The sequence below is a fragment of the Mesoplodon mirus genome (assembly GCF_964341445.2).
Source record: "Mesoplodon mirus genome assembly, chromosome: 2".
NCBI lineage: Eukaryota > Metazoa > Chordata > Mammalia > Artiodactyla > Ziphiidae > Mesoplodon > Mesoplodon mirus.
In genome coordinates, this window is record NC_138977.1 from 55,762,744 (window position 1) to 55,786,545 (window position 23,802).

The window sequence follows — 23,802 nt, forward strand, 5'->3', positions numbered from 1 at the left end:
AAATCATGACTGTCTCTGCTGGGAGGCAAAAGATGAAAACAAAAGACTCTCAGCCTTCAGGCTCTCTGGCCTATAGGATATAACCTTTAGGGACTTTCACCTGTTACTGTTCTCTGCACAGACTGTCTTGCCACTTTAGGATATCCTCTATTAATTTCTAGTTATTTTTATTTTACACAAATTACCTTTTTCTCCTCCTGTGTTCTGGTTCTATCCAGCTAGTCCCCCTTCCCCTTTTTAAAAATAATTATAGCTGCCTACCTTTGTTATTTTAGCTTTTCTTATTAACTCAGTAATCATGTAATCATGTAGCCTGCTTCTCTGTAGGGCTCTCTCAATTAACTTTTACTTTTAAGAGAAATTAGAACATTAGATCACAAATAAGAGATCCGTGAAAAGGTTCATTCCCTCAAAAGAGGAATCTAGATGCCTCCTTTTCCCTGGTGAGCACTGCATAAGCTCCTTTTAAATCCCAAAGTGATCATTATTAGCACGATTTAGCTTGTTAAGAAAGACTAAGAGTAATTATTTAATAATCAGTCCTCCAAGGAACCCAGGAGAGGAATAAGATTAGACCCCAAAGCAGCTGAAACAATAGTATTTTACCACCTTATTTCCAAAACAATTGATAGACTAGACACCTGCCCACTATCTAGTCCTTAAAACACACAAAGAAAAGAAAGCAAGGAAGAAAAAACCAATTTTTGCCCATTTAACCAGACACCCCACCATTTATTATTTCTCTCAGCTCCCTAATTGTTGAATTCTTGGTTCTTATAACCCAGCTTCAAAATCTGTCTCCAGTCTCATTGATTTTGATAATTCCTTTATATGTTCTTAGATTTCAATCTCATGTTCTTTTTTAAAAAAACTTTTACTGGAGTAGAGTTGATTTACAATGTTGTGTTTGTTTCAGTTGTACAGCAAAGTGACTCAGTTATACGTATACATATACCCATTCTTTTTTAGAATCTCAATATCATTTTCTAGTCTGAGTTTGGTTCATCTCTCTGATTTTGGCATATCTAATATTGTACAAACCTGTACTGGATACTATTTACTTATCTTCCTCCTCTTCTTCATTAACTGAGGCTTTAAAATTCAGATCTATAAACTAAAACACATGGTCTCCAACATAATCAACCACTCAAAAATCAGCCACCACTATGGTGTAATTGACAAATTTAAGAATATAAAAATGTAAAGCGTCTAATACAATGTACCTGATCCAATAATGCATCAGTTCTAATATGCAGTCCATGAAGGAAGGAAGGAATAAATGAATGAACAAAGAAATGGAGAAAAGGAAATAGATTTGGAAGCTGCTTGTACATTTTTAGAATTTTAATCCTAACCTGTCTCTAGTATTTGAATAGTCATTTGCATATAGATCATCCTAACTGCTTCAGCCCAACATCATGAGAAATAAGGCTGAAATTAATTTCAAAATGGATTTTCAAGAGAGAGGTGGAGGCCTTATATGCAAGAAAAACCCCATAACATCTCTTTGTTGTCTTCATTGAATCTTTATAATTCCCCAAGACTGGGAACACATTAAACCCAAGACATACAAATGAAATTGGTCTCTGAATGACAAAAGCCAATCCATTTGCTTTTTATTCACTCAACAAATATATAATGAGAACCAACAATATGGTTTCACATAAAACACCAAAAGAAAATATTGGGCAAGTGAGGTCTACAAATGCCAATTGGTCCTTTCATGCAGCTCAGGCCTGGCTCATTTACTCTAGCAATGCCATCTCTCCTTCAGCCCTCTAACATCTCCCTATAGTAAAATACCAACCTGAGTGTTAACTTCAATAATAATTCTACATCACCTGAAGATCCTCTCTCTTCAACAATGCATCCAAAGTTAACATCGACATGATTTCAACCCACCCCCAGAAAAAATTCATGTCTGCTGATTCTTAGTACTAAAGCATGATGGCCACCCATCTCCAACTCTATTTTCACCAAATATAGAGAAACCACCATTTAAAAATAACTGATTTCCATCTAAGATACTTCCTTCTTCAGAGAGCCTACTTGTTCCACCCCATCTACATGAAGAATTTCTTAACTATATTGTACATCAGAGAAGATGGACTAGACCTAACCAATCCTGGAGGCATAACAAAATCAGCAGAAATATCTTAGAAAAATATACTTCTAAGTTTTAAAAGACAAAAGTTAAACTTTCTCTGATTCTGAATGTTCCTTGGAGCATATGTTTTCAATGAATAAAAATCCTGTTTCAAACCATAGTGAGAGGTAGATCCAAATGAAGAGACTGATGAGAAAATTTTGTTGCTGAATATTCACATCGATTTTTAGAAGAGACCTATCCTTTGCAAAATAAGACCTTTTATTACAACAGGCAGTCTATTATATAAATTTAGTAGATGCTTGAAACCCATTCCATTTAATATTGGAGAAGCTTTTTCTCCATTACTTGCTATATACAATATGTAATAATTGTATTCATTCTTTCATTCAAAACTACGATTTAGCCTTTTCTAAAATGTTAGGCATTGTGCCTAGGACTGGGGATAAAACAATAAGTAAAATAGATGTGATCTGCCGTCATAGAACAGAAAGTGAGTAAAGGATACTAACTACAATGGATTTGAAACGTAAAGATTGATAATGCTTCCACAGAAGAGACTAGGAAAGACTAGTACTATGTATATGGCCATGAGCCTCCCAAAGATGCCCACATCCAAATTCCCAGAACCTGTGATGGTTACATTACATAGCAAAAGGAACTTTGCACAAGTAATTAAGTTGGGATGATTATCCTGAATAATATTGGTGGGCCCTATCTAATCACATGAGTCCTAAAAAGTGGAAAATTTTTCCTGACTGTGGTCAGAGAAAGAGATGTGAGGACAGAAGCAAGGTTAGAACAATGTGACACTGCTGTCTTTGAAGATGGAGGAAGAAGGCATTGAGCCAAGGAATGTGGGTGACCTCCAGAAACTGGAAAAGGCAAAGAAATGGATTCCTCCCTACAGTCTCCAGAAAAGAATGCAGCCCTACTGACACTTTCATTTCCAACCCACTGAGACCTGTGTCAGACTCTTGACTTACAGAGTTGTAAAATCATTATTGTGTGTTGTTTTTTTTTTCTTGTGGTATGTGGGCCTCTCACTGTTGTGGCCCCTCCCGTTGCGGAGCACAGGCTCCAGACGCGCAGGCTCAGCAGCCATGTCTCACAGGCCCAGCTGCTCCGCGGCATGTGGGATCTTCCTGGACCGGGGCACGAACCTGTGTCCCCTGCATCGGCAGGCAGACTCTCAACCCCTGCACCACCAGGGAAGCCCTATTGTGTTGTTTTTAAACCACTAAGTTTGTGATAATTTGTTACAGCAGCAATAGAAAACATATATATACATACATATATTTAAACTAATATATATGTATATTTAGGATGAAAATATTAGAGCAAACATATATGATCATATGGTTAGGTGGTTGTCTGTTTTATTTGTTATAGACCTATCTGGACTCACATCCTGCTAATTTCTTACTAACGTGACAAGTCATTGAACTTATTGAACCTAGAGCTTCAGTCAAAAAATGATCGAGACTTGCTGATCTGTTTAAGGAAGTAAAGTTATTTAGACTCAAACTGGTCATGTGAACTGAGCCTGAGAAAAACATAAACTGCATTTATTCCCCACCACTACTGAACTGCTCTGGACTCAATAAACTTGCAAAATTTGAAGACTTGAAGTCACATTCACATAAAAGATCCACAGATCCTGATGAAAGTTAATTTTGCTTTAACTTCTCCTGGTTATCTTCACTGCATCTGAGTTAATTTAAGCATTTACTTGATCAACATAGGTCAATAACAAAAGCTCCAAACTAATCTGAAAAGCAAATCAGGCCCACCATATGAGACACAACATTCGTCAAACTAGGAAGTTGAGGACTTAAGTATGAGAGTTGTCCTAAAATTTTTGAGCAAACTGAGAAAGTTTTGAGTTCAGCTAGTTTCAGGGAAGTACATTCCCTTCTATTAAAGCTGAAGAAACAGTTATAGAGAAGCAATATTGGTGGTAGAAACCTAGAGTAAAAATAAACCTGGAAATGTGTTCTGATAATACACCCACCCCACAGTTTTTCCAGATTGGTTCCTGCTTTTTAATTCCAATAATCATTGGCTTGGTCAGATAGTCACATTAGGCCTAAAATTCTGCACTTTTATATAAAAAGGAACTATTATACTGCTTTTTGAGTGCTTTTTCATAATGATATAAATGCATATTTTTGTTTATTAATAGGTTGTACTTATCAATAAAATGTTAATATATAAATGGGTTTCTGATCCTGTGAACCACCGCTGTATAACTTAACTCCTGCTCTCATCTCTACACCAACGGGAGGGCAGGTCACCAGACATTACACACACAGACAATAAGTCTTTCATTCCCTGAAGAAAAATGCCTTCCCCAACGAGTACTTAACATTATGCCCTGGGAAAAAGCAATATATAAATATTCTTAGATCACCCACAGAACAAGTTTTCTCACCTCTTTGCTCGCTCTTTCTTGTATTCCTGTTCTCACTATTAACCCTCCCTACGTTTTCTCCACAGTTATCATATAAATATAATAAATAATTACAAATTAATTGCTTTAGGCACATTGCCATTTTAATTTTAAAAACTGAGAAGAAGCAAGTGCTAATTCAATTTACCTGTATCCATATAGTAATTACTGAGCACCTGCTACCTGAAAGGCTCAGTGGCAGGGCCAGAGACACAGCCCTCACTTTCCTAGACCTTCTGACCAGTGGAGAAGGCAAATAAGTAACACAGGAATTCCAACAGGAATGAGAGTTATAAAGGGGAAAGTGCCATGAGGGAGAGATATTTCAGGGGATGTTTGTACTCCTTTGCCGGAAGGAGAGAAGAGGAAACATGGGGGAGAGAGGAAGGAAGAAGAAAATCTCCATCAGGCATGAAGAGTAGTGCAATCTAATCAATTAAATAAGTGAGAAATATTTGAATTCCTACAATTAAGTCTACCCTTAAAAAATTAAAATTAAAATAATTATCTGGACAGGCTAAAAAAAAGTTACTTACCTTTGATCTCAATTATTTGGATATTATAGATGGAAGAGGCTTTCCACTTCACTCTTCTAACACAGAACTTACCTTTTATAAACCAAAATATCTAACAGAAGGATATTAGTAACACAAATAAGTTTTGTATACTTGACAAATGGGCCTTGAAACTGAACATCAGATTAAAACCTCATTAAGAAAAAAAGCAGTAAATGTACAAAAGTGCATACATATTTTCAGTGCCTTACTTAGCATATTTGATACTTAGATACTTTTTAAATGCCCCCATCCTCTATATGACAGAATTACTTTTCAGTGATAATCATTATTTTCCTGATTTGTTCTTTAAAGCAATTGACAATTTTCAGAAGGAAAACAAATTTCAAAGTTATTATTCAAATTGAATGAAATATTTTATGTATGAAATTTACATTTACCTAACAAAAACATTACCCCCTGCAATTCACACTGTTTCATGTTATAATTTTAAAGTTTAAATTAAAATTCCAAGTGATCACATAAAATAACAGAATTAAAGTAACTCCAGTTCTCTGTCTTTACAATCACTGTCATCATTGTTTATTCTGAATCTGCTGTTTAAATCCATAAAGAATATAATGTTTATCAAAGGATAGTCATAATAATGTGTTAATTTGAATCATACATACACATATATTATTAAAACTCAACAATAACCACAGCAATTATTTAGGATTTAGAGAAAAAACTAATTTATGAAAAACATTATCACAGACTTTGAGAATTGCTGGTGCAGACCAACTTTTAGTTGGCTTTATTATTTTTTTATAAATTTCTAGAGGCAATGCATCTTCTTAATGATTGCACCAAGGGCAGAATGTGCCCATCACTGCACCCTTTGTATGAACAGATTTTAACCCAAAGTTGAAGAAAGCCATAAAATCACCATTATTTTTATATGGTATATGTTTACTACGTACAAGAGCAACTTCAGCGTCCTGCCACTGGGCAAAAGGCAGCACGCTCAGAAAGGAGCCTGTGTTTGGCTTTTAATGCTCTGCTATCACAGTTTTGAAAGTCTAACAATTTTACCTTTCAATTTGTGTAGATAAGTGAAGTCTGATGGGGCAATAAAGCATACACCCTAGACTTAACATGCAATCCTGCCTCCCAGTGCCTTCAAGGGACAGGTCCTCAGCCACCTGCTCCACAACCCAGCAATTGCTTCCACCCTCCATTCCTGGTGGGGCCCTTGGTACAAGGCAGGATGGGTGGGGGCGATGGGGTAAGGCTACAGAAATCTGTGAGGGTCTATGTGCTCCAAAAATTATCCCTATACCCTAGAGAACCAAAAAACCAAACATTAAATAGCAAATAAAAATAACCTTTCTTGGGTCAATCAAGACTGTAAAAAAAAAGGAAAAAACTTTCTTTTTTTCCCGGCTTTTGAACAGGCCTTACATTTTCATTTCACACTGGGCACTGGGCTCCACAATTACGTGGCCATCCCTGCCTATGTATGTGGGTGAGTGTGTGCATGTGCATCTGTTATGTTTGTATTTAAAAGAATAGAATAACTTTCTCTATATTTAATAAAGTAAATTTATCTATAATTTTATAATTTATAGATAAAATAAACATATATAACTTTACCATATTTTATCTATAAAATGAAACTACTAATTTTAATAGTTTACAGATCAGGGGAGAAGGAATTTCAACAGAATATTATCTTCTGAGTTTCTTGTAACTGATGAATTCTCTTTAAAAATCTTTAAAAATATATTATATGCTAAAAGTTGTGATATTACAGCTTCAGAAGCAGGACATGACATTACTAATATGTTCCTCTTATTAACAAAATCTGCTTTACAACTTTGATTTCTTGACAGGCAAGAGATTTTTGGTCAGAAGCCAAAGTCATCAAATATTAAGAGTGTGGAGATACAGCAAATGTGTTGAAGAAGCCTAAAACGCACTAATTTTAGCACATTTGCATTATTCACATAAATTACTTATACTGAAAAATCCTAAATCTTCAATCTCACACCTAAAAAATGTTATGCTTTGTAACTAATCATTTTCAAAATATACCCTCATAACTCTTGAATTATTCCATTTATAATAAAGCAGATGAACAAAATATTCCCATTATAAATTGTTCTTTTTTTTACCTCTATTATTTAAGGAGTCAATATTCATGATCAATATATAGCTGACCATGTCTTCCTTATTTTAAAAATGCAACTAAGTTTTGAATGTAAGAGTAGTCATAGATATTCCATAGATGGATGTAGATATATATACAAAACGAATATATCATAAATAAATATATATATATATATGAAATTATATCAAAAGGACCTGGAAACAAATATTTTTGCATTTGTCTAAATTCAGACATTGTTTCTAACATTCCTAAGAGATGGCTAAAATTGCAAAAAATCTATGCCATTGTCACATCTGAAAAAGGTTAAAAGCGATCCAAATTACAACTTCAAAAATGGCCCCCGACCCCTACAGCATTGACTTTATCTCAATACCATCTAAATTCTAACTTTGTTATTCACCAACATAATCTGGAGCAACCTGCCCTTTTCTTTGTCTTCTTTTTATCCTTTAAATTGATGTGCAACTCCAGTTTCCTTTCCCCAATCCTGACTGCCTTCTTCAACTAGTAATTAGATACTGTCTCAAGCAAAACAATCATGTATAAATAACCTTCTGGTTGAATTCCATCCCTAGAAACTCCTGTCTCCTTGCTGCACTCTGGGAGCAACCCATGCAGAATGCACTCAAAAGGCCAATCCATGTAAAATCAGGTACTCATTTGTAATTTATCAGATTTTGTACACCGAAAGAACCTCAGCACATACCCAATGGATGGGGTGGGGGAAAACCAGTTACCTACATTTTTCATGTACTCTGAAAGCAGGTCCTGGAGAGCCTGGCGAATGGCATTGCATTCTGCGATAATTCGCTCCCGATGGAAATCCCTCGTGCATGAAGAGTCAGCCAACAGAGCAGCCCCACTGATAATGGCTTCGAGGCGTTTCTCTAGGGATGGTCTTGTTTCCTCCTCAGTCACTGTGAGTGGATCCAAGACAATTAAATTCTAAAGGAAAAACACATTTAGATGGTTAGAACTCCATGATATTCTATTTTTAGGAAAAAATAATTAGTATTTTGTTTTCACATTTGGAATTCATATGTGATGATAAAGACAACTGTGCTTTTACTGCCTCACCCAGTTCATGTATCATTCTATAAAGCAATTATTATTCAGGGCAGTGATAAAAATTGTGAAATTATGAGCACTGATTCTAGTGTCAGTCAAATCTGTATTCAAATCTTGCCCTTCCCATTCACCAATAGTGTGCGCTCACTCAGGTGTCTTATGTACTGTAAGCCTCACCTTCCTGATGTGTAAAACTGGAATATTAACATTGTTTATCTCATAAAACTGCTGTAAGAATGATATGAATGCTTAATACAGTGTCTGGCACATATTAACCGTTCTTTACAATTGTCATTTTCATTTAGCACTTCATTGTTTACAAAATATTTTCATATATATCATCTCATCTTGACAACACTATAAAGAGGTGGGCAGTAAAGATATTGTTAACCACACATTTCAATGATGGTGAGTGAGGCTGAGACTGCCTTGCCCAAGGTCATTAAGCTATTAAATGGTGAAGCTCAAACAAGTATTAAGGTCTTATAATACCTAATTCAATACTGTTTTCGTTATGCCCCACTGTAAATCATACAATCTAATTAATCTTAATACTAACGTATCAAAGAGAATTCTAAATTTTAATTATTCATTTTAAAAGTAAAATTCCATCTTCCTGTTGATTATAATTTCCAGCCATTTCCCACCATTGAAATCTGACATGGTATTTTTAAGGTTTCCATTAGATATGTCTTCAGGCAACAAAAGTCAAGATAATCTACAGACTTTGAAGAAAAGGTGGAGAATATGAGGCTCTAAGGATCCTTTTTTATTAAAATACAGTAAGAGAGGAAGCCTTTCAAGGTTTGGGCATAATGTCATAATTGGAGACCTAGTTAGTATCAAATGAAAGCTCTCTGTAGAAGCTTTAAAATAAAATGAAATCATATAGTGATCTTCAGAATGTGTGAGTCTTTACACACAAAGATACACACTGAAAATCATTGATCTTCAGAGTGCACAATCATATATATTTACATATATATAGAGAGAGGTATATGTATACTGTGTGTGTATATTGTGTACAGATATAATCTTACACTGATGGTTGTACTATATCATATTATAATAAATATTAGGGAATCTAAGGTAGCCAGGATAAAATTTTAAAAGCTACAGCTCTAGGCCAAGTTAGGGAGAGAAAATCATTATGGAAAGAAAAATAATATTAAAACAATTATACAAAAAGAAAAAATAGTACTGTGTAATGTTCACATATTGTGTGATATAATGTAAAATATCAACTAGAAATAGATCTTATAGAAAATGGTTAAATATCTTAAAATTATTCAGAAGAATTCTTCCTTTCATGCCTCTATTTCCTTCTTATTTTTCTACTTCTCTACTGAGTATCTCCATTTTTCTCTTTTAGATGGAAACAAATTTTTAAAAAGAAAGAATATTAATTTTACAAATGTCAAATTTAACATTTTCTTTATCCAATGCATAATTTTTTTGGTGAGACGATAATCCCAACCATGAGCTTGCCCATCAGACAAGGATTCATTTACATCTAAATATACCTCCTTATTTCATTTGTCATTTTTACCATGTCCTCTTTGGCTCACTAATTTAGTACAAACATTCCACTCCAATTTTCATAACAATAATTGACCAATTAAAACCTTTTTGAAAATGTCCCTCCAATGTGACATCATCATTAAGAAGAGACACTGAGGGCAAGAGAATTTTTCTTTGATTGCTCAAATGCAATTAGTAGATGTGATAGGGACAGTTAACATGTTTCCAGCATTGTAATGATAGGAAAAGTTGATTAAGTTTGAAACCTATACATCTATAAGTATTACAAGAAGAAACTAGTAATTTTAGCTGTTCTGGCTGTGATTTCATGTCAGAAAACATCCTCTATTGTAGGAATAAGTTCACCCCAGTTCCTGCTCTCCACGACCATTCCCCAAACTATCCTAGCCTTTGGATTTTTACTTGTTTGTTGACTTTTAAGACTCAGATTCTTCAAGCTCATCTAAACTCAAACCATTGCCTGCTCTGACACCTGATGCTCACATGCAGCCTCTTGATTCTGCCTAAATCTAATGTCCCCCTATTCATATCCTATAGAAGTTTTCACTAACTTTGTCATTGAGTCAATTAAAAGGTGAGGTTTTTTAAAATAACTTTAATGTTCTATGAAATATCACTGGACATTTAAGACCTACTGGAATAAAGAATGATCTCTTCTGGACATCAGTGAGATGATGAAATAGGAAGTTCCATATGTCATACCCCTAAAGAAATACTGATTTTAACAATAACAATAATGAGAATACCATTATGAAAGCCTGGGAGAACAACTGAGGGGTTCCAGTACCCATGTGGAGCAAAACCACCAAAGAACAGAAGCACAGAAGAGGATAAGAAGAACAGTTTCACTTTACCCATGTCACCTCTCTCCCAAGGCAACACAGCCCAGACCAAGAGAGACTCACCTTGGCCTGCAACTTCTCCCATTGGGAAAAGCGAAAACAAAGTGAACACTTGACTCCCCAGCCTTGCGGGAAGGTGTCCAAGAGTCCCATTTCCATCTCTCCACACCCAGAAAATTGAGGGGATTGAAACAGCTAAATAATCTAGGGACAGCAAAGAGTAGAGAAAAAGGGTGGGAGTTCATAGAAACCAGTACACAGATATCAACAACCAGCAGCAGATCCTACTAACTAGATTACAGACTCTAATAAGAGCTCTGACCATGAACCCAGTAGGATGCCCACCTGCAGACCCCATGATTAGCCACCGTGCACCCCCACTGCTTCATGCAGCCCCCTCCTGTAGCCAACACTCCATGCTCCCCTGCAGACAATGCATGCGAGCTCCCACAGACAGCACACAGATATTGGCATCCAGCTGAATCTGCTCTATTGGGAAAAGGTGCACAATGCTGAACAAACACTTCAGGGTACTACCCTAGAGAAAATAAATAGGAGGCTCTCAACGCCTGGCCTGGCTTTGTGGGGTCAAGAGAAGGCACAGAGTCTAAGACTTCTTCACAGGGAACAAGAGGAATGGAGCAAGTGCATCCATAGAAAGAATCTAAGAGACCCTCAGTATTTCTGGCAAGGCTGACTCATGAAGACCTTTCTTCCTGAAGCTAGTCAGTAAAACCTGGAGGAAGTGACTGCTTCTTCAAATGTGAAGACAGGAATACAAGGTTTCAAGGAACATGAAGACTCAAAGAAATATGATATTACCAAAGGAACAAAATAAACTCTAGTAGTGACCCCAAAGAAATGGAGATTTATTAATTGCCTGAAAAAGAATTCAAAATAATCATTTTAAAGAAGCTCAGTTAGATTAAAAAGAACACAAATAGACAACTCAACAAAATCAGGAAAATAATACAAGAGTGAAATGAGAAGTTTCAGAAACAGATACCATAAAAAAAGAACCAAACAGAAATCCCAGAGCTGAAGAATATAATGAATGAACTACAAATCCACTAGAGAGACTAAACAACAGACTAGAGCATGCAGAAGAAAAGATCAGCAAACTCAAGGACACATCATTTGAAATTATCTAGTCAGAGTTACAAAAAGAAAAAACAATTAAAAAGAATTAATAAAGCCTACAGCACTTATGGGACACCATCCAAAAAACCAATATACACATTATTGGATTCATAGAAGGAACAGAGAAGGAGAAAGGGTTGAAGATCTTATTTAAAGAAATAATGACAGAAAACTTCACAAATGGGGGAGGGAAATAAATAACCAGATACATGAAGTACAGAGAACCAAAAAAAGATTGAACATAAAGACATCTTCTGAAGGCACATTATAATCAAACTGCCAAACATCAAAGACAAAAAGAATTTTGAAAGCAGCAAGAGAAAAGCAACTCATTTATCACTAGGGAGCCCCCCATAACACTATGAGCAGATTTCTCGACAGAAACCTTGCAGGCCAGGAGAGAGTGGGATTTTATATCAAACTGCTGAAAGTAAAAAAGAGTGCCAACTAAAAATATTATAACTGGAGTTATATTATATTATATATTATAACTGGAGAGTGTGATAACCAACCCAAATAATGATACAGGGAATAACTTAAAATGTACTAAATCTTTTACTGGAGTAGTTTTAGTTTAAATCATCACTGCTGATCATTTTTTTTCTTTGCCCACTAAATCCTATCTATCAGGAAAGAACTACAATGTAAGGGTTATTTTATTCAATATGAGTTATGGTGAAAGAAAATCCTGTGGCCTTGAGAAACACAGAAATGTTAACTTTTGAGAAGACTGAGATCCTGGCTCTCATGTATTTGGAAGTGAACAATGTAAGGTGAATCTATACAAAATAAGTTGGAAAGATTGCCAGAATAAATTGTAGAATAAAAAAAGTTGCAGAATGATATGTGCAGTGGCATCATATATATTAAAAAAACAAGCATACTACAATACTTGAGATTTTCTCTGAGTAGATATAAGTATTTTGGAGCCTAGGAAAAAGTTTAAGAAAACATACCAGTGCCATGACAATTGCTATGTCTGAAAAGAACTGGATTTGAGTGGTGGTCAAATTTTTAATTTTATGATTATAGCCTAATTGTGTATTACTTCTGAAACTTAAAACTAATTTAAAAAAATTAAAATTCTTAAAATTTTAAAAAGAAAATGGCAATTATGAATCAAACACATTATTATTTTGGATTCTAGATATTAATCAACTATTTTGGAATCATAATAGAAAAATATAATGTTTCCATTAATTACCAGAATGAAATATGATATTACATTTTCATATTAATTAGCTTGAAGATTTTAATTTTGTTATGTTGGGTTTCATCATTACAAACATGTTTGGTTAATATATGTCTTTTAAAAAATAAAGACATAACCTCAAAGTACCAGGGCACTCTTTTTCAGTCAGCTTAGAAGTCAGAACACCTGAGTGTGAATCTTGGCCTTTCACTTACATTGAGAGAGTGATTTAAACTGCCTAAGCCTTTATTTCATCCCTGTAAAGTGGGGAAAATAAAACCTGCACCTTTCATATAAGATTTTATTTAATGTAGCTTTATAACATATTTTAATAACTGGCGGGATAGGTCTCACCTCAGTTTCTTGCTAATATTATTTTTACCTTTACATGCACTACCATCTATTCCTGATGATCAGTGAATAGAATGCTACAAAGGAAGCTACACTTGCTAAAACAGAATTCTCTATATAGCACACAGATATGTATCAGATAGTCATTCATTCCACAAATATTTATTAATCATCTAATACACTTCAGATCCTGAGCAAGGCTTTGGTCATGACTTACCAGGACATGTAGGAAGTTATAAAAAATCATTTAAACAAGCTGAAGCATAAAACCAACAAGTTGGAAAAAGTTGTCTGTATGTTAATAAACATGATATAATAAACCCTATTAATTCACACACTCTATATGCTGTGATGTAATTGATCCAATGTACATTCAAAACCCTCAAAGTCTTACACCTATTCTCCAAAGTGAAATTGCCTATCAAAAGAGATGTAGCTATGATTATAATCAAGTACCAACATTCTTCACAAAAACACATGCAGTGCTTCAAGTTGGGAGCAGCAGAAATAATAACCACATAGCATAAATAATGTTTCTCAAGCAACTACGTTATCAATCTTCAGAGTGAGTGATGAAAATGGAACAAAATTCTCCTTATGATTATCAACAGAAAATGCTATTGACAGAACTCACAGGCTCTCCTTTGTCTGGTATATCCCTTATTTTAATGTTTCCACCTAAATAATCTAAAGAATGGAAGCTTCAGATATTAAAAATGTAAAAGAAGGCAAAATGTCAGTAATAAACTATAAATTAGCAAGATTATCAATAAATATTACTAGTACATTATTAAATGAGTGTAACTTACACAAAGTTTACATATTCAGCTATAAAAAAATCAAAATGAATATAACTCACATTCTGTTGTATATTAGTTAATAAAAGAGAAAATATTTAAGAAAGTCATTCAACATGCTTATAAAACAAATTAGATATGTACATACTCCCTTAAATTTTTTTATCTAAATTATAGGTATAGAACATTTGAATAGCTCAGTGAGAACTAAGAGGGTAGTTTTACCAGAACACCAATAAAAAATTTCAATTATCTAATTCATTTCACCTGAGGTAGTAACCGTTTTTCCTAGATGTATTTCTGTCAGAGTTCAGCAATTCAATCTATGCACAGCACCACATAATGGATTGTTTGCTTCAGTTTTTACCTGGTTATATAAAAAAAAATAATAAACTTCAAGAATTCTTCTATTTTCAAAACCTCTGTTTAAAAGAACTTTAACGTAAGCACTTCCAAGAAGATGTCTCTTTCACTGTAATATTGAATATAATATTGAATAAATCTTAGAACATATTCATTTTTTAATTTTATTTTTTTATTTTATACAGAAGGTTCTTATTATTTATCTATTTTATACATATTAGTGTATATATGTCAACTCCAATTCATTCCACCACCACCCCCACCCCCACCGCCCCACCACTTTCCCCCCTTGGCATCCATAAGTTTCTTCTCCACATCTGTGTCTTTATTTCTGCCCTGCACACCAGTTCATCTGTACCATTTTTCTAGATTCCACATATATGCGTTAATATACAATATTTGTTTTTCTCTTTCTGACTTACTTCACTCTGTATGACAGTCTCTAGGTCCATCCACGTCTATAAAAGTGACCCAATTTCGTTCCTTTTTATGGCTGAGTAACATTTCATTATATATGTGTACCACATCTTCTGTAGATTGCTTTGGGTACTAGTCATTTTCACAATGTTGATTCTTCCAGTACAGAACATGGTATATCTCTCCATCTGACTGTGTCATCTTTGATTTCTTTCATCAGTGTCTTAGATTTTTCTGAGTGCAGGTCTTTTACCTCTTAGGTAGGTTTATTCCTAAGTATTTTGTTCTTTTTGTTTCTATGGTGAATGGGATTGTTTCCTTAATTTCTCTTTCTGATCTTTCATTGTTAGTGTATAGGAATGCAAGAGATTTCTGTGCATTAATTTTGTATCCTGCAAACTTACCAGATTCATTGATTAGCTCTGGTAGTTTTCTGGTGGCATCTTTAGGATTATCTATGTATAGTATCATGTCAACTGCAAACAGTGACAGTTTTACTTCTTCTTTTCCAATTTGTATTCTTTTATTTCTTTTTCTTCTCTGATTGCCGTGGCTAGGACTTCAAAACTGTGTTAAATAAGAGTGACAAGAGTGGACATGCTTCACTTGCTCCTGATCTTAGAGGAACTGGTTTCAATTTTTCACCATTGAGAATGCTGTTTTCTGTGGGTTTGTCATATATGGCCTTTATTATGTTGAGGTAGGTTCCCTCTATGCCCACTATCTGGAGAGTTTTTATCATAAATGCATGTTGAATTTTGTCAAAAGCTTTTTCTGCATCTATTGCAATGACCGTATGGTTTTTATTCTTCAACTTCTTAATATGGTGTATCACATTGATTGATTGGCGTATATTGAAGAATCCTTGCATCCCTGGGATAAATCCCACTTGATCATGGTGTATGATCCTTTTAATGGGTTGTTGGATTCTGTTTGCTAGTATTTTGTTGAGGATTTTTGAATCTATATTCATCTGTGATATTGGTCTATAATTTTCTTTTTTTGTGGTATCTTTGTCTAGTTCTGGTATTGGGGTTATAGTGGCCTCATAGAATGAGTTTAGGAGTATTCCTTCCTCTGCAATTTTTTGGAAGAGTTTGAGAAGAATGGGTGTTAGCTTTTCTCTAAATGTTCAATAGAATTCACCTATGAGGCCATCTGGTCCTGGACTTTTGTTTGTTGGACGATTTTTAATCACAGTTTCAATCTCAGTACATGTGACAGGTCTGTTTATATTTTCTATTTCTTCCTGGTTCAGTCTTGGAAGGTTATACCTTTCTAAAAATTAGTCCATTTCTTCCTGGTTCTCCACTTTATTGGTATTGAGCTGCTTGTAGTAGTCTCTTATGATGCTTTGTATTTCTGAGGTGTCTGTTGTAACTTCTTTTTCATTTCTAATTTTATGAATTTGCTCCTCTCCCTCTTTTTCCTGATGAGTCTGGCTAATGGTTTAACAATTTTGTTTATCTTCTCAAAACACTAGCTTTTAGTTTTATTTATCTTTGTTATTGTTTTCTTTGTTTCTATTTCATTTGTTTATGCTCTAATCTTTATGATTTCTTTCCTTCTACTAACTTTGGGTTTTGTTTGTTCTTCTTTCCCTAGTTCCTTTAAGTGTAAGGCTAGATAGTTTGAGATTTTTCTTGTTTCTTGAGGTAAGATTGTGTTGCTATAAACTTCCCTCTTAGAACCGCTTTTGCTGCATCCCACAGGTTTTGGAATGTCGTGTTTTCATTGTCATTTGTCTCTAGGTATTTCTTGGTGTACTCTTTGTTTTCTTCAGTGATCACTTGGTTAGTTAGTAATGTATTATTTACCCTCCATGTATTTGTGTTTTTTACGTTTTTTTTTCCCCTGTAATTTATTTCTAATCTAATAACATTGTGGTCAGAAAAGATGCTTGATATGATTTCAATTTTCTTAAATTTACCGAGGCTTGATTTCTGACCCAAGCTGTGATCTATCCTGGAGAATGTTCCATGTGCAATTGAGAAGAAAGTGTAATCTGCTCTTTTTGAAAGGAATGTCCTACAAATATCAATTCAATCTATCTGATTTATTGTGTCATTTAAAGCTTGTGTTTCCTTATTAATTTTCTATCTGGATTATTTTTCCACTGGTGTAAGTGAGGTGTTAAACTCCCCCACTAGTACTGTGTTACTGTCGATTTCCTCTTTTATAGCTGTTAGCATCTGCCTTATGTATTGAGGTGCTCCTATGTTGGGTGCATATATATTTATCATTGTTATATCTTCTTCTTGGATTGATCTCTTGATCATTATGTAGTGTCCTTCCTTGTTTCTTGTAACATTCTTTATTTTATTTATTTATTTATTTATTTATTTATTATTTTTTATTAGTTTCTGCTTTATAACAAAGTGAATCAGTCGTGCATATACATCTGTTACCACATCCCTTCGCTCTTGCATCTCCCTCCCTCCCACCCTCCCTATCCCACCCCTCCAGGCGGTCACAAAGCACCGAGCTGATCTCCCTGTGCTATGCGGTTGCTTCCCACTATCTATCTACCTTATGTTTGGTACTGTATATATGTCCATGCCTCTCTTTCGCTTTGTCACAGCTTACCCTTCACCCTCCCCATATCCTCAACTACATTCTCAAGTAGGTCTGTGTCTTTATTCCTGTTTTACCCCTAGGTTCTTCATGACATTTTTTTTCTTAGATTCCATATATATGTGTTAGCATACGGTATTTGTCTTTCTCTTTCTGACTTACTTCACTCGGTATGACAGACTCTAGGTCTATCCACCTCATTACAAATAGCTCAGTTTCGTTTCTTTTTATGGCTGAGTAATATTCCATTGTATATATGTGCCACATCTTCTTTATCCATTCATCCGATGATGGACACTTAGGTTGTTTCCAGCTCCGGGCTATTGTGAATAGAGCTGTAATGAACATTTTGGTACATGTCTCTTTTTGAATTATAGTTTTCTCAGGGTATATGCCTAGTAGTGGGATTGCTGGGTCATATGGTAGTTCTATTTTTAGTTTTTTAAGGAACCTCCATACCGTTCTCCATAGTGGCTGTACCAATTCACATTCCCACCAGCAGTGCAAGAGTGTTCCCTTTTCTCCACACCCTCTCCAGCATTTATTGTTTCTAGATTTCTTGATGCTGGCCATTCTGACTGGTGTGAGATGATATCTCATTGTAGTTTTGATTTGCATTTCTCTAATGATTAATGATGTTGAGCATTCTTTCATGTGTTTGTTGGCAGTCTGTATATCTTCTTTGGAGAAATGCCTATTTAAGTCTTCTGCCCATTTTTGGTTTGGGTTGTTTGTTTTTTTGCTATTGAGCTGCATGAGCTGTTTATAAATTTTGGAGATTAATCCTTTGTCAGTTGCTTCATTTGCAAATATTTTCTCCCATTCTGAGGGTTGTCTTTTGGTCTTGTTTATGGTTTCCTTTGCTGTGCAAAAGCATTGGAGTTTCATTAGGTCCCATTTGTTTATTTTTGTTTTTATTTCCATTTCTCTAGGAGGTGGGTCAAAAGGGATCTTTCTGTGATTTATGTCATGGAGTGTTCTGCCTATGTTTTCCTCTAAGAGTTTGATAGTTTCTGGCCTTACATTTAGGTCTTTAATCCATTTTGAGCTTATTTTTGTGTATGGTGTTAGGGAATGATCTAATCTCATACTTTTACATGTCCCTGTCCAGTTTTCCCAGCACCACTTATTGAAGAGACTGTCCTTTCTCCACTGTACATTCCTGCCTCCTTTATCAAAGATAAGTTGACCATATGTGCGTGGGTTTATCTCTGGGCTTTCTATCCTGTTCCATTGATCTATCTTTCTGATTTTGTGCCAGTACCACACTGTCTTGAATACTGTAGCTTTGTAGTATAGTCTGAAATCAGGGTGCCTGATTCCTCCAGCTCCGTTTTTCGTTCTCAAGATTGCTTTGGCTATTTGGGGTCTTTTGTTTTTCCAAACAAATTTTGAAATTTTTGTTCTAGTTCTGTGAAAAATGCCAGTGGTAGTTTGATAGGGATTGCATTGAATCTGAAGATTGCTTTGGGTAGTAGAGTTATTTTCACAATATTGATTCTTCCAATCCAGGAGCATGGTATATCTCTCCATCTATTTGTATCATCGTTAATTTCTTTCATCAGTGTCTTATAATTTTCTGCATACAGGTCTTTTGTCTCCTTAAGTAGGTTTATTCCTAGATATTTTATTCTTTTGGTTGCAATTGTAAATGGGAGTGTTTTCTTGATTTCAATTTCAGATTTTTCATCATTAGTTTACAGGAACGCCAGAGATTTCTGTGCATTAATTTTGTATCCTGCTACTTTACCAAATTCATTGATTAGCTCTAGTAGTTTTCTGGTAGCATCTTTAGGATTCTCTATGTATAGTATCATGTCATCTGCAAACAGTGACAGCTTTACTTCTTCTTTTCCAATTTGGATTCCTTTTATTTCCTTTTCTTCTCTGATTGCTGTGGCTAAAACTTCCAAAACTAGGTTGAATAAGAGTGGTAAGAGTGGGCAGTGTTGTCTTGTTCCTGATCTTAGTGGAAATGGTTTCAGTTTTTCACCATTGAGGACGATGTTGGCTGTGGGTTTGTCATATATGGCCTTTATTATGTTGAGGAAAGTTCCCTCTATGCCTACATTCTGCAGGGTTTTTATCATAAATGGGTGTTGAATTTTGTCGAAAGCTTTCTCTGCATCTATTGAGATGATCACATGGTTTTTCTTCTTCAATTTGTTAATATGGTGTATCACATTGATTGATTTGCATATATTGAAGAATCCTTGCATTCCTGGAATAAACTCCATTTGATCATGGTGTATGATCCTTTTAATATGTCATTGGATTATGTTTGCTAGTATTTTGTTGAGGATGTTTGCATCTATGTTCATCAGTGATATTGGCCTGTAGTTTTCTTTCTTTGTGACATCCTTGTCTGGTTTTGGTATCAAGGTGATGGTGGCCTCGTAGAATGAGTTTCGGAGTGCTCCTCCTTCTACTATATTTTGGAAGAGTTTGAGAAGGATAGGTGTTAGCTCTCCTCTAAATGTTTGATAAAATTCGCCTGTGAAGCCATCTGGTCCTGGGCTTTTATTTGTTGGAAGGTTTTTAATCACAGTTTCAATTTCAGTGCTTGTGATTGGTCTGTTCATATTTTCTATTTCTTCCTGATTCAGTCTTGGCAGGTTGTGCATTTCTAAGAATTTGTCCATTTCTTCCCGGTTGTCCATTTTATTGGCATAGAGTTGCTTGTAGTAATCTCTCATGATCTTTTGTATTTCTGCAGTGTCAGTTGTTACCACTCCTTTTTAATTTCTAATTCTATTGATTTGAGTCTTCTCCCTTTTTTTCTTGATGAGTCTGGCTAATGGTTTATCAATTTTGTTTATCTTCTCAAAGAACCAGCTTTTAGTTTTATTGACCTTTGCTATCGTTTCCTTCATTTCTTTTTCATTTATTTCTGATCTGATCTTTATGATTTCTTTCCTTCTGCCAACTTTGGGGTTATTTTGTTCTTCTTTCTCTAATTGCTTTAGGTGCAGGGTCAGGTTGTTTACTCGAAATGTTTCCTGTTTCTTAAGGTGGGATTGTATTGCTATAAACTTCCCCCTTGGGACTTCTTTTGCTGCGTCCCATAGGTTTTGGGTCGTCGTGTCTCCATTGTCATTTGTTTCTAGGTATTTTTTAATTTCCTCTTTGATTTCTTCAGTGATCACTTCGTTATTGAGTAGTGTATTGTTTAGCCTCCATGTGTTTGTATTTTTTACAGATCTTTTCCTGTAATTGATGTCTAGTCTCATAGCATTGTGGTCGGAAAGGATACTTGATACAATTTCAATTTTCTTAAATTTACCAAGCCTTGATTTGTGACCCAAGATATGATCTATCCTGGAGAATGTTCCATGAGCACTTGAGAAAAATGTGTATTCTGTTGTTTTTGGATGGAATGACCTATAAATATCAATTAAGTCCATCTTGTTTAATGTATCATTTAAAGCTTGTGTTTCCTTATTTATTTTCATTTTGGATGATCTGTGCATTGGTGAAAGTGGGGTGTTAAAGTCCCCTACTATGAGTGTGTTACTGTCGATTTCTCCTTTTATGGCTGTTAGTATTTGCCTTATGTATTGAGGTGCTCCTATGTTGGGTGCATAAATATTTACAATTGTTATATCTTCTTCTTGGATCGATCCCTTGATCATTATGTATTGTCCTTCTTTGTCTCTTCCAATAGTCTTTATTTTAAAGTCTATTTTGTCTGATATAAGAATTGCTACTCCAGCTTTCTTTTGATTTCCATTTGCATGGAATATCTTTTTCCATCCCCTTACTTTCAATCTGTATGTGTCTCTAGGTCTGAAGTGGGTCTCTTGTAGACAGCATATATATGGGTCTTGTTTTTGTATCCATTCAGCCACTCTGTGTCTTTTGGTGGGAGCATTTACATTTAAGGTAATTATTGATATGTATGTTCCTATTCCCATTTCCTTAATTGCTTTGGGTTCGTTATTGTAGGTATATTCCTTCTGTTGTGTTTCTTGCCTAGAGAAGTTCCTTTAGCATTTGTTGTAAAGCTGGTTTGGTGGTGCTGAACTCTCTCAGCTTTTGCTTGTCTGTAAACGTTTTAATTTCTCCATCAAATCTGAATGAGATCCTTGCTGGGTAGAGTAGTCTTGGTTGCAGGTTTTTCTCCTTCATCACTTTAATTATGTCCTGCCACTCCCTTCTGGCTTGTAGAGTTTCTGCTGAGAGATCAGCTGTTAACCTGTTGGGGATTCCCTTGTGTGTTATTTGTTGTTTTTCCCTTGCTGCTTTTAATATGATTTCTTTGTGTTTAATTTTTGACAGTTTGATTAATATGTGTCTTGTCGTATTTCTCCTTGGATTTATTCTGTATGGGACTCTCTGTGCCTCCTGGACTTGATTAACTATTTCCTTTCCCATATTAGGGAAGTTTTCAACTATAATCTCTTCAAATATTTTCTCAGTCCCTTTCTTTTTCTCTTCTTCTTCTGGAACCCCTATAATTCGAATGTTGGTGCGTTTAATGTTGTCCCAGAGGTCTCTGAGACTGTCCTCTGTTCTTTCCATTCTTTTTTCTTTATTTTGTTCTGCAGCTGTTATTTCCACTATTTTATCTTCCACCTCACTTATCCGTTCTTCTGCCTCAGTATTCTGCTATTGATCCCATCTAGAGTATTTTTCATTGCATTTATTGTGTTTTTAATCGATGCTTGATTCATCTTTAGTTCTTCTAGGTCCTTGTTAACTGTTTCTTGCATTTTGTCTATTCTATTTCCAAGGTTTTGGATCTTTGATCATCTTTACTATCATTATTCTGAATTCTTTTTCAGGTAGACTGCCTATTTCCTCTTCATTTGTTAGGTCTGGTGGGTTTTTATCTTGCTCCTTCTCCTGCTGTGTGTTTTTCTGTCTTCTCATTTTGCTTATGTTACTGTGTTTGGGGTCTCCTTTTTGCAGGCTGCTGATTCGTAGTTCCCGTTGTTTTTGGTGTCTGTCCCCAGTGGCTAAGGTTGGTTTAGTGCGTTGTGTAGGCTTCCTGGTGGAGGGGACTAGTGCCTGTGTTCTGGTGGATGAGGCTGGATCTTGTCTTTCTGGTGTACAGGTCCACATCTGGTGGTGTATTTTGGGGTGTCTGTGGACTTTTTATGATTTTAGGCAGCCTCTCTGCTAATGGGTGGCATTGTGTTCCTTTCTTGCTAGTTGTTTGGCATAGGGTGTCCAGCACTGTAGCTTGCTGGTCGTTGAGTGAAGCTGGGTGCTGGTGTTGAGATGGAGATCTCTGAAAGATTTTCACCATTTGATATTATGTGGAGCTGGGAGGTCTCTTGTGGACCAGTGTCCTGAAGTTGGCTCTCCCACCTCAGATGCACAGCACTGACTTCTGGCTCCTCAATTTGGGGTGATTCGTTGTCTATTCATGTGTTCCACAGATGCAGGGTACATCAAGTTGATTGTGGAGCTTTAATCCGCTGCTTCTGAGGCTGCTGGGAGAGATTTCCCTTTCTCTTCTTTGTTCTCACAGCTCCTGGGTCTCAGCTTTGGATTTGGCCCCACCTCTCCGTGTAGGTCACCGGAAGGCATCTGTTCTTCGCTCAGACAGGACAGGGTTAAAGGAGCAGCCGCTTCGGGGACTCTGGCTCACTCAGGCTGGGGGGCAGGGAGGGGCACGCAGTGCGGGTGGAGCCTGCAGCGGCAGAGGCTGGCGTGACGTTGCACCAGCCCAAGGTGCACCGTGCGTTCTCCCAGGGAAGCCGTCCCTGGATCCTGGGACCCCGGCAGTGACGGGCTGCACAGGTTTCCCGGAAGGGGGGCGTGGACAGTGACCTGCGCTTGCACACAGGCCTCGCGGGGGTGGCGGCGGCAGCCCCAGCATCCCACGTCCATCTCTGTGGTCCGCACTTTCAGCCGCAGCTCGCGCCTGTCTCTGGAGCTCCTCCAAGCAGTGCTCTTAATCCCCTCTCCTCGCGCACCAGGAAACAAAGAGGGAAGAAAAAGTCTCTTGCCTCTTCGGCAGGTCCAAACTTTTTCGGACTCCCTCCCGGCTAGCTGTGGCGCATTAGCCCCTTCAGGCTGTGTTCACGCCACCAACCCCAGTCCTCTCCCTGCACTCCGACTGAAGCCCAAGCCTCAGCTTCCAGTGCCGCCCACCCCGGCAGGCGAGCAGAGAAGCCTCTCGGGCTGGTGAGTGCTGGTTGGCACCGATCCTCTGTGCGGGAATCTCTCCGCTTTGCCCTATCCAGGTACGTGGGGGGTTTCTTGCCTTTTGGGAGGTCTGAGGTCTTCTGCCAGCGTTCAGTAGGTGTTCTGTAGGAGTTGTTCCACGTGTAGCTGTATTT

At 36.3% G+C, this 23,802-nt stretch overlaps 1 protein-coding gene across 1 annotated transcript in view; it reads right to left on the reverse strand.

Moving 5' to 3' along the window:
• Nucleotides 1–23,802, reverse strand: part of CTNNA3 (catenin alpha 3) — a 1,654,963-nt gene that overhangs the window by 1,182,261 nt on the left and 448,900 nt on the right. Inside the window, exon 7 of the mRNA XM_082639545.1 lies at nucleotides 7,968–8,171. Within this exon, the coding sequence (XP_082495671.1) occupies nucleotides 7,968–8,171 (204 nt within the window). The remainder of the gene's footprint in view (nucleotides 1–7,967; nucleotides 8,172–23,802) is intronic.